The 11,314-nt window shown below is 42.1% G+C and overlaps 1 protein-coding gene across 1 annotated transcript; it reads left to right on the forward strand.

The window, feature by feature from the left end:
- The first annotated feature begins 6,291 nt into the window (after nt 1-6,291).
- LOC148294860 (uncharacterized) lies at nt 6,292-7,077 on the forward strand. The gene is made up of 2 exons (XM_088252278.1): nt 6,292-6,551; nt 6,642-7,077. Exons 1-2 carry the CDS (start codon nt 6,292-6,294, stop codon nt 7,075-7,077), a joined length of 696 nt encoding a protein of 231 aa, XP_088108404.1.
- The last annotated feature ends 4,237 nt before the right edge of the window (nt 7,078-11,314 follow it).

An 11,314-nucleotide genomic window follows, 5' to 3' on the forward strand; every position in this document is an offset into this window, starting at 1 on the left:
CAAAAACATGGGGAGGATCCTGTGGACTTTGTGCGCAGGTTCCGGGACTTGGCCGTGGATTGCTATGACGAGAAGGATGAGGAGGCGCTGGTTGAAATCTGTATCAGCAATATCGTGGCAGATTATAGTGTTTATTTGGAGAATATTGGCATCAGTCAATTTTCTCGACTGCTGGAAGTAGTGAGGAAGACAAGTATGTCTGTCAAACCAGCTGGGCATAGAAGTTGGAGGAGTGAGAAGAAGGAGGTGCATTAGACATTGGCTATGGATGATAAATCATCGGGTGACTACAACTCACGCAAGTGAAAGGATATGGAGACATACCCACCATTACCTTGCAAAGACGAAGAATTCCATGCCATTCTCGACACAATGATTGCTGATGGTGCAATCAAGCCTCTCAGACCTTACAAAATCCCCACCCGAGAGGAGAAAAATGATCCTAAGTACTGCCGTTACCATCAATTTGTAGGGCATCCAACCACAGCTTGTCAGAGCTTAAGGAGGATTTTACATTCTAAAATACATGAGGGAGTCCTCGAGCTTCCCTCTAGGAAGCAAACCATTGATGAAGACCCCTTGCCAAAACGAAGAGGAAAAGAGATAGCTGCTGTCATCACGTGCTCTGATGATTTGCTCGACGACGATGAGTTGTGCCACCGCTGGAAGAATGACCCGAAGCCACCGGAGGCTATGTGGGAACCTTGCGGAAATATGGAGAAGGCTTACTGGTGCAAATATTTGAAACCTTCAAGTTATAATACCCCATGGCCGTTTGCTGATGGATGGAATGATAGCACAAGCAATGAAGTCTTTTCGATGGACGTGCCGGAAGAATGCTACTTGGGGGCTTCGTCTCTGCAGCAGGAAACAGCTGCTGTAATGTTTCATAACCTTACGGAGGCCGAAACAAGTGTGATGAAACATTATCTAAGTCTGAAGCAGGGACCCACGGCCTCACAAGTCCTCCAGAGGAATTCGAAATTCAAGTCACTCTTTGACCAACTTGGCTTTGGGCCTCAAGCAAGAGAAGCAGCTGCTGTAGCTCTCATGAACATCTCTGCGGAATAGAATCCTCATTGCTTCACTGCTCAACCACAAAGGTCATTCTTGGGAAATGACAATGCTATCGTTTTCACGGATGAAGACATGGAAGTTCCATATCCAGATCATAGAAGACCACTTTACTTGGAGGGACAAATCAACGATGTGTTTAAAAGAAGAGCTTTGGTGGATACAAGTTCCTCTGTCAACATATTGCCTCTGTTTGTGCTTACAGTAGCTGGTATTCCATTGTCCAAAATAGTGCAATCTCAAACAAGCATCAGCGGTTTCGAGAATAAAAGTGAGATCACGATCGGGCACATGCAAGTAAACTTGAAGGTGGGGCCAATCAGGTCGCTTACCAAGTTTTACGTGGTAGATGTAGATGTGGCTTATCATGCTTTACTTGGAAAGCTATGGTTCAACAAGCATAAACTTGTGGTCTCTACTTACCATTAGTGCATGAAGGGAAGAATTGGGCTAATGTCACGACCTGATTCGAAAATAAAGAATATTCCCGAATCATGGCGTGAGTCATACCATAGTCATAAGAATAAAATCCTACAACCATGATATGATGAGAAATAAAGCCACAAAAGTACAAATTTACTAAACATTACAAAATCAGAGTCACAGTAGCTTGTAGTTAACTAAACACTAGGATCTTTAACAAACGGTTGACTACTTACAAATATTAATTACACAAATCAACAATAAAAGCCCAGCAACTTAGTTGAACCCGCTTCCTCAAACTTTTTCTTTAATCCTGCACAATCTAATAGGGTATGAGCATTCTAATGCCTAGTAGAGTACCGTGAAACCCCTCAAAGTCAGCTATCACAGTTAATCAAAGTGTCATGCATCAAGCAACACAAGGTATATGATAATTATGTAATCAGACCAGATAAATAAACTTGCATATGCGATGATGTCATGAACTCACTCCCTTCTAATCCCACTAATTCATATCCTAGGGCAACAAGCCTGCATGTCCCATACCATGCGTTTTACCACTGTCTATGGCTCCGAATACCCTAAAATATGAACTAGCGCCCATCCATCCCTTATCCCATTTTTTCTTTTGTCTACGAATTTCTCAACTTTCACTTATCATTAGAGGCCATGCTCCCATCATCTCAATATATTCAAGCTCTACTCCCGTCACCTGAATATATTCCACATTTTATTCAGATATATCTAAAGCCTTCCTGCACCCCTTAGATATATCTCAAACAACACACACACACACACTCCAAACACCACTGTCTTTATGATGCATATATAATGCAGCGCAAACATCATTTATCTCTGCAGAATAATAATATAGATAATAACAAATAATATTCCAGGCTTGATCACATGCATAATAATATTCACTCAACGTCAAATAATATCCACGGATAAACATCAACAATAATATTCACTGAACATCAAATAGTATTCACCGAGCAACGCAACAATAATATTCATATTTATAGTACTATATATAATCACCAAGATTAAAAGTGACATAGCCCAATTATCGGGAAATCAGGAAACCCTACCTCAAGTCCAGCTAGCTTAACCTTGTGTGATTTTGTCCTCGAAAGTACGCAGAGTAGAACACCTAGTTAAGATAATTTACTAATTAAAATTCATTGGAAATAAGGAAACAAATTTGAGTGTCCTATTAGCGCACGTAGACCTAAAACCCCACAAAACACTTGACAAGTTGTTTGACCCGATTGTTACTCCCTTAACCTCACATCCAAGCAAGCATAGAACCAAGCGTTAAGGAAAAACTAATGTATTCCCCTCCTATAATAGTTCTACTCTTTGGGATGTTTAAAATCAGGTGGTTCGGCTCTAGACTCATAAAGAAAGTTTAAAAACATCAATTTAAAACTAAAATTTCAGTTTTGCTAAACATTTGGGTTGGAACACGTTAACTTTGAAAATTCACTAAATATTGAGTTTAAATCAAAATAATGTAAAACTTTCCATATCACAACTAGATATAGAAACATTAAAGATGTCAAAAATTGATAAAAATTAGGGTTAAGGAAGCATGTCAAAATAGAAACCAAAAACAGACTACGCTTCATAACGTTCTTTTTTTTCAGGTTTGTACACTTTACTTTGAAAAATCACCAAAATTACAATTTACAACCAAACTGGATAAAACTTTCCAGATCTGAAGAAAATACGAGAAAGTAAAACATACTAAAATTTCATGAAAATCAAAGTTTAGGAAGTCTTCAAACACTTACTTCAAAACAGGGTATGCAGCAGAATCAAAACAATTCCAGCAGGATAGTCTCTACTTTGAAATTTCACAAAAAAATCAATTTAAATTCAAATGGCACAAAACCAACTTTGAAATAACCCTTGAGATATTCATTTTGATGTAACAAAACCCCAAAATGAAATTGGAACAAAAATCACATCGAAATAATCTAGAACTTCACAAAAACACCCTTTGAAAGATATATATATACTTGAGGCATTCTAACCAACACTTGGTTTAAAACTAGTACTCAAAGAGACAATAAAAAGATGAGCTTCAAGCCTTCAAAGAATCATTTACTTGAGATGATAGTGGCTAATTTGAGCAATTGAATGATAAGGAACAAGCCATTTGAGAGAAAGTACACATCTATAACAAGAGATTCAACATAATCAATTGAACAAGTTTTGTTCATACCAATTTTTAGATGATCTTTGGATGATCTTTGGATATGTTTTAAAGAGGACAATTTGGAGTAACTATCATGAAGAAACCATAGTGTTTTGAGCTTTTGAAATGAGTGTTTTGGACTGAAAACGAGGGAAGGACCTAAGGTTGAAGACTATAAACAAGTTCCACTCTAAACATTCCCAAGGGTGGCTAGAGAAGTCCGATCAATCTGATATTTTGATATGTTATAATAGACAGCATTTCAAACAACTTTGAGGAAGGAACCAAAGTCATTTGAGTACAGGAAATCACAGAAACAAACTGAAACCGAGCATACTGCTGTGAAATCAGGAAATGGTAAACTTATTGTGATCATACCAACGTTTCAGAGCCTATACAAGTCGGATTGAGCTGAAATTTGAGTATGTTATAGGAATCACGTAAATGAACAACTTTTATGAAGAACGTTTTCTCATTTGAGATTCCGAAATTTGAGTTCTCGGCTGCTCCAAGGAAGTGACGAATTTTGGATTTTTTGAAGAGGAACAAAAGAAAAATGAGGATGAAGATAAGTGAATGAGGAAGAAAGGATGATACAATGAATGATGAGGATAAGAGTGAATTTATGATTGAAAAGCCTTAGGCTAGGTGAGTCATCCATTTAGAAGAGGGTGATACAATGAATGGGAAGAAGAGGATGAGAAAGAATCTTAGGCTAGACTAGGTGACTCATCCACCATAGGTTTACAACTCAACCCCAAAATCAGATTTTTGAAGAGAATGTAAGTGGGAAGGGGGGAATGTTTGGCTTCCATGTTGCTTCTTTCCCTTTTTTTTTTTCTTTTTTTTGTTTTGGTTATTATCTACAAGGGTATTTTGGTAATCTTTCACACATAGGGGTATTTTTTGGTCATTTTGGTCCAACTTCAAATTAAACATACTTAATTTAATAATCTCAATCCCAAAATCACTTGATAAAATACCCAAAATCAATCTCCACAATTATATTATTTTTCACTAAAATATGAAAATCCACCTTGAATTTTTCCTGTGTATTACAGCTAAGGCCACTTCGCATACCTGGGAATCAAGCACCGTTCAACAAAGACGAAGCTCACTACTCTGAGGCAGAATTTTACACTGAATGCACAGGCGCTGGAAGCAGCTCATCTAAGGATTTTGGAATCTACCTACCCTCATGGACTGAAATTCGTGATTTGAGCAACGAAGAACTCATCACCATCGTTGAGCGAGAAAGAAAGAGACACTCGGAAGCCAACAACCATGCTTACAATCATCCCCAATGCTTGAAAGTGACGCTGCCAGATGGACGCACCGTGTACCGCTTATGACGGGATTGGGGGCTCGACCGTGTCCTACAGGAAAGCCCCAAGTATGGAGAAGAAGCCATGCAAACAAACAGCCATAAGAGTCCAGGTGAGAAGACATCCACGTCTTGTGCTTTCCAGGAGCCAATGGCAGCACCTAGCCACATGCAAGATGGATCAACAGCCGTAGCTGAGCAGCTCGAAGCAATCAATTTGAGTGACGACCCCTCTGCCCCAAAGCCTATTTCCATTAGAATTCATTTAACAAATGAAGAAAAGGAGGCGTTGGTGTCCTTGTTAAGAGAATTTAGAGATGTATTCGCTTGGAGCTACGAAGAAATGCCCGATTTAAATCCAAACTTGGTAAGTCATACGTTGAATATTGAGCTTGGTACGAAACCTGTTGTGTAGCAAAGGAGGAATTTTCATCCTGAAGTTGAAAAGCAAATCAAGGTGGAAATTGAGAAGTTGTTAGCTACTGGATTCATCAAGCCAATCAAGCACCCAACATGGCTAGCAAATATTGTTCCTGTGAAAAAGAAGACCGGAGTGATTAGAATATGCACAGACTATCGAGACCTCAACCGAGCTTGCCCAAAGGATGAATTCCCGCTGCCCAACATGGATATCCTAATTGACTCAACTTTGGGTCAAGGTTTGCTATCATTCATGGATGGGTTTAGTGGTTACAATTAGATTAAAATGTCACCCAAAGATGCTAAGAAGACAGCCTTCCGAACACCATATGGGAATTTTTATTACACAGTCATGCCATTCGGTCTTAAAAATGCTGGTGCCACCTATCAAAGAGCCATGACAGCGGTGTTTCACGATATGATGGGAAAAGAGGTGGAAGACTATGTGGATGATCTTGTGGTGAAGTCGAAAACTAGAGAAGGCCATCGAGAGGTGCTGAGGAAGGTGCTGGAAAGGTGTCGGCTGTATGGGTTAAAGATGAACCCCAAAAAGTGCGCATTCGGGGTGTCATCCGGAAAGTTCTTGGGGTTCCAAGTGCATCAGCGTGGTATAGACGTAGATCCAGAAAAGACAAAAGCTATAAATTCCCTCGCGCCTCCGAGAAATCCAAAGGAGTTGAAAAGTTTCATGGGGAGATTGTCCTATATTCGGCGCTTCATCCCAGGTATTGCTGCCACTATGAGTGTTTTTACTCCCTTACTCAAGAAGGGCAGGCCATACGAATGAAGCAAGGAATGCCAAGAAGCCTATCTGCAGGTGCAACAAATAATTACTAAGCTGCCCACCATGAGAGCACCCATTCCGGGACTTCCCCTCAAGCTTTATCTAGCTGCAACAAATGCAGCAGTTGGGGCCTTACTCGCTCAAGACGACCATGATGGAAAGGAAGGCCCTATTTACTATGTGAGTAGGCAATTAAGGGGAGCTGAAACAAGATATCCAAAGACCGAGCTCTTATGCCTTGCCCTTGTCTATGCTGCGCAACGCTTGCGTCACTACTTCCTTGCTCATAAGCTACAACTCATCGTGAAGTCTGACCCCGTAAGGTACTTGCTCACGAGGCCGGTGCTCTCTGGACGTCTTGCACGGTGGCTATTGCAACTGTCCTAATTTGATATCACATGCACAACTCCTAGGGCCATCAAAGGACAAGCCGTGATTGACATACTAGCTCTATTTCCTGAAGAAGAAGGACCAATTCTTTCGGAGGAGATTCTGGGGGAGCTGCCGGAAATGGTGGCTGTTGTTATAGAGGAAGAACCATGGACCCTCTACTTTGATGGTTCTTCTACGTCAAATGGTGGAGGAGCAGGTGTGGTACTCATCAACCCTGAAGGGCAAGCCACGGCCCTCTCGTTCAAACTAAATTTTCCATGCACAAATAATGTGGCGGAGTATGAGGCATTCATTATGGGATTGTCTACAGCAAAAGAAATGGGCATAGAAAGGATTAAAATCATTGGCGATTCGAATTTGGTGCTAAGTCAATTACAAGGAAGCTTTGCTGTGAAAGAGTCAACATTAGCGCCATATCGCACAGCTGCTGAAAAGCTTGTCGGTTTTTTCAAGTAAGTGCTGCTGGAACATATCCCGGGGATCACTAATAGATACGCTGATGCTTTGGCTACATTGGGGTCAAAGCTCTCATTCATCCAAGAGCAGCCCAACATCACCGTAATAAAAAGAGATGTTCCAGCAGTTGAAGCAATGGCTCAGGAGGAGCCGCTGGAGGAAAAGGATTGGAGAAAATCAGTGAAAGAAAGTCTGATCGAAGGAAGCAACATCAAGGACTTGAAGGACTATGTGGTTATCTTCAGCGAACTCTACAGACGCTTGCCGGGAGGTATTCTGATTCGCTGCATAGGACTGACAGAAGCACAAAGAAGACTCCAAGAGGTACATGAAGCCACTTGCAATTTGGAGCCAATAATCAGCCTATATCGACGCTTGCAACACAAAGGTTATTATTGGCCAGAAATGAAGAAACAAGCAACTGAAGTCCAAACCAATTGTCCCAATTGTGCAACAATACCCTCCACCGAAGAGTCATTCACCATTTCATTTGCGGAAGATTGGAGGGCGCCATACTTGGCATTCTTAATTGAAGGAGTTCTACCAAGCAACATTATGCATGCCCACAAGCTCAAAATGACGCTGAAGAGATACTTCGTAGATGGATCCACTCTCTATCGCAAAGGGTTTAATGGTGAATCTTTGAAATGCTTAGGAGAATCTGAGGCGCAGCAAGTGATGCAGGAAATTCATGCTGGAGAATGTGGTGAACACCAGGGGATGAGAAGACTCCATCGGCAGCTGTTGAATGTTGGGTTTTATTGGCCCACCATGAAGAATGATGCATACAATTTTGTGAAGAAGTGTCATACGTGTCAAGTTCATGCCAATTTAAGTCACAAGCCTCCCACGTTATTGCAGGACATGCATACTCCTTGGCCTTTTCACACTTGGGGGCTTGACTTGATCGGAACTATCCACCCACCTTCTGATGGTTACATGTGGATCCTCACAGCCACTAAGTATTTCACAAAGTGGGTTGAAGTAATTCCTCTCCGAAAGGCCATGTGGGCCGCCATTGCAAATTTCATCCGTGAATACATTGTCTGTAGATTCGGAATCCCATACAAGATCGTCATCGACAATGGTACCCCATTTGTTAACAAGCAAGTAAGCTCGATGCTGAGCGGCTATGGTGTCAAGCATCGTCGTTCCACGCCATACTACCCGCAAGGAAATGGCCAAGCGGAAGCCACAAATAAAACTTTGTTGAGAATCCTAAGCAAAATGGTGTATGAGTATGAAGGAGGCTGGAGTGTCCACCTGCCGGATGCTTTATGGGCTTACCGCACCTCTCCAAGGAGTGCCACGGGTTTCTCACCCTATTCGCTTGTGTATGGTTCCGATGCTATATCGCCCGTTGAAATCACTATCCTCACTGCTAGAGTATCGGCTGTCAATGACCTTGAATGGGATGCAAAGACATGCTCAGAGTGGTGCTTGTTAGACATCGAGGCTTTGGATGAGAAAAGAATGGAAGCCGAAAGAAGAACAACACTTTACCACAAAACCGTTGCCCAAGCTTACAACAGGGCAGTCAGGTCACAAGCCTTCAAGCAAGGAGACCTCGTGCTAAAAGTCATCGAGCATGTGAGGAGACAAGTATCGGAACCTTCCAAGTTTGCCCCGTAATGGGAAGGACCATTTGCAGTCGAAGAAGATTACAGCAGCGACTATTATCGCTTGGTCTCTGTCAAAGAAGGCGTGCTAATGGATCCCATCAACGGGAAGTGGCTCAAACCGTACTACTACTAAGTTGATTTTATATTCTGCACTTTCGCTATTGCATTTCTCTTCATTTCGGATATGAACTCCTTCTATGTTCTCACTTGGTATTTTGGAAAATTCTTGTATGATGCACCACTATGGTAGCATGAGCTTTGAAATACTACTTTTCCTTTATGTATCCCAAACTTACTTTGCACCAAATACTATATATATATATATAAATTTTAAAAAGAAAATCATAATGACAATAATAAAGAAAATACATGCCACTTAGCAGTAAAACATGCCAAGCAAAGCCACTCGGATGGGGTCCCGAATCATCAACAAGAGTCACGCATAAGCCAAGCTATTACAAAAAAAAGGGGCATGCAACTTTTGAGGTGCTAGAGCAATGGAAGCATTGTACCCTCTCAACAAGCAATTCAAAACATCTGGAATTTTGGTAAAAACCATGCACGCTAGTCTGGCCCTTTTAAGGCATGACAAGAAGGTGTTTTTTAGGCCTGATAATTAGACAAGCCATGCAAAGGAAATTCAGGGATTCGGCTCCTACCAAAATTTTGGCAGCATATGCCTTGTTTTTAAAGACATCCGACCTGTCAGAAAATCTCAAAAAAAAAAAAAGGGTTTCACAAGGATAGATTTTCCCAACCAAGTAGCATATATATGGAACACAGGGACTACAATATGTTTCAAGCATTCAGAAATTGTTACAAGCCCCAGCGGTTCAGAGTTACATTGCAAAATTATAACGACATAGTCGTTAGATTATCCAAAAGATACACAGCCATAACAAAAAAAAAAAAAAAAGATAACAAGGTTATACACGCTGAAGGTTAATGCATCCCATTGTCACAAAAAGGACGGGAATTGTGCACCAGGCCGGCGGATCCCAAAGAAAATAACCTGCAAGCAAGAGGAAAAGGAGCAGTAAGAGCATGTGTCAAAACCGAATGATGCTCGAAGAAGCAGCCTAGCAGTGAAGGGAATGAGATGGCAACGAGAAGAAAGATGAGGGGATAAGGAATCGGAAGTGTAACATACCATGAAACTATGGAGAATGTCCAAAAAGAACGGAGGATGCCCTATGAGACAACCTGGCTGCTGCTTCCACCACACACTTTGCACCATCGACGGAGACGACTCTCGCAAGGAGAAAATCATGTAATTCCCGACGTTGAGTCTCCAATTCTTGCCGCCTAAGGTTCAAGGCATCAACCGCAGTCTTCACTTCATTCGAACCTGGTATTAGCCCCATGCCATGAAGAGCTCGGGCCCCAAATACGGCTCGCGCAGCTTCCTCACCAAGTTGAGGAGAAAATCCACATGGAATCCTAGGATCATAGCCTCGCAGATGGTGTCTCGCCAACATAGAAGCTTGTGGTCTATAATGTTCGTGAGTTGCATGGTGTCTACTCCGTGAAGTACCAAGCAAAGGGCCCGGAGAGCAGCGCTCCTGGAGAAAGATGAAGCGATACTCGTGACCTCTGCAAAGCATTTGTACTTATCCATGAATTTTCTCAAAGCTTCGACTGTTTCTGGGTACACGAAGGCACCTAGGAAGGTTGCATACCCATCAAACCTGTAACAGAGAGGAAGAAGTTCGTCGATGGACCGAAGAATCTTGACGCCGCCATCAAAGAAAGCTTTGAACGCCATAAAGGAAGTCTCCCAATCTTGCTAGGACATGCTTTTTTCCGATAAGCACTCTACAGCAGAAACGTTTGTGGAAGTACTGCCAATTGGATGGCCCACATCAAGGACGTCACCAGGAATTGATGCTGCTGGAAGGTCTGGAGTGGTGCCGGCAGTTATGTCAAGAAAGGCTGAAGTAGGAGTCGATGCTGCTGGAAGGTCTGGTGTGGTGCTAGCAGCTATGTCGAGGAGGGCTAAAGCAGGAATTGATGCTGCTGGAAGGTCTGGAGTGGTGCTAGCAGCTATGTCAAGGAGGGCTGAAGTAGGAATCGTTGCTGCTGGAAGATGCGGAGTAACAATGGCAGCAGCATCAATCGGAGGAGTAAAGGGTACGCCTTCCGCGCCCTCAACCTGAGAAAAGAAAGAAAAGCAAGTCTAAGTGATGAGTGACCTAAGAAGAGGCTAAGCCGGGACATAGAAAATGGAGAACAAGGGATGGGTACCTCGTTGGTAGTCTGCGTAGTGTCAGCAGTAGGAAGACTAGGGCCAATCTCTGAAGAAGTATATGTCGTGTCCACAGCAGTAAGGACCACCTGCGAAAAAAAAATATATATGTGGCAGGGCACGAGTTGTGAGTTGAAGCAGACAACACGCAGCACGTATATGCAAATACAACAAACAAGAAAGATCTCCAATACCAGTTCAAGATTCATGCGTCGCTCGGTGGTGCTAGCAAGTCCGGGAGGCATATATGAGGTATCCGGCTCCTCTAAGTAAGTATCAGCACCCAGGTAGGTGCCCTCATCACGGCTATACAAGCTCATATTTATATATATTTTACATCAAATTCACTTGCCTTTTCTTAGTTAGTTCC

The sequence above is a fragment of the Prunus avium genome, chromosome 4 (genome assembly GCF_965620075.1).
Source record: "Prunus avium chromosome 4, drPruAviu1.hap1.1, whole genome shotgun sequence".
Lineage (NCBI taxonomy): Eukaryota > Viridiplantae > Streptophyta > Magnoliopsida > Rosales > Rosaceae > Prunus > Prunus avium.

What these genes read in the sequence shown, in the direction of transcription:
- LOC148294860 (XM_088252278.1), top strand. Translation starts at nt 6,292, where the DNA reads ATGAGAGCACCCATTCCGGGACTTCCCCTCAAGCTTTATCTAGCTGCA. An exon ending in GTGAAGTCTGACCCCGTAAG is followed by an intron (nt 6,552 to 6,641) that starts GTACTTGCTCAC and finishes CACAACTCCTAG; the next exon opens with GGCCATCAAAGGACAAGCCG.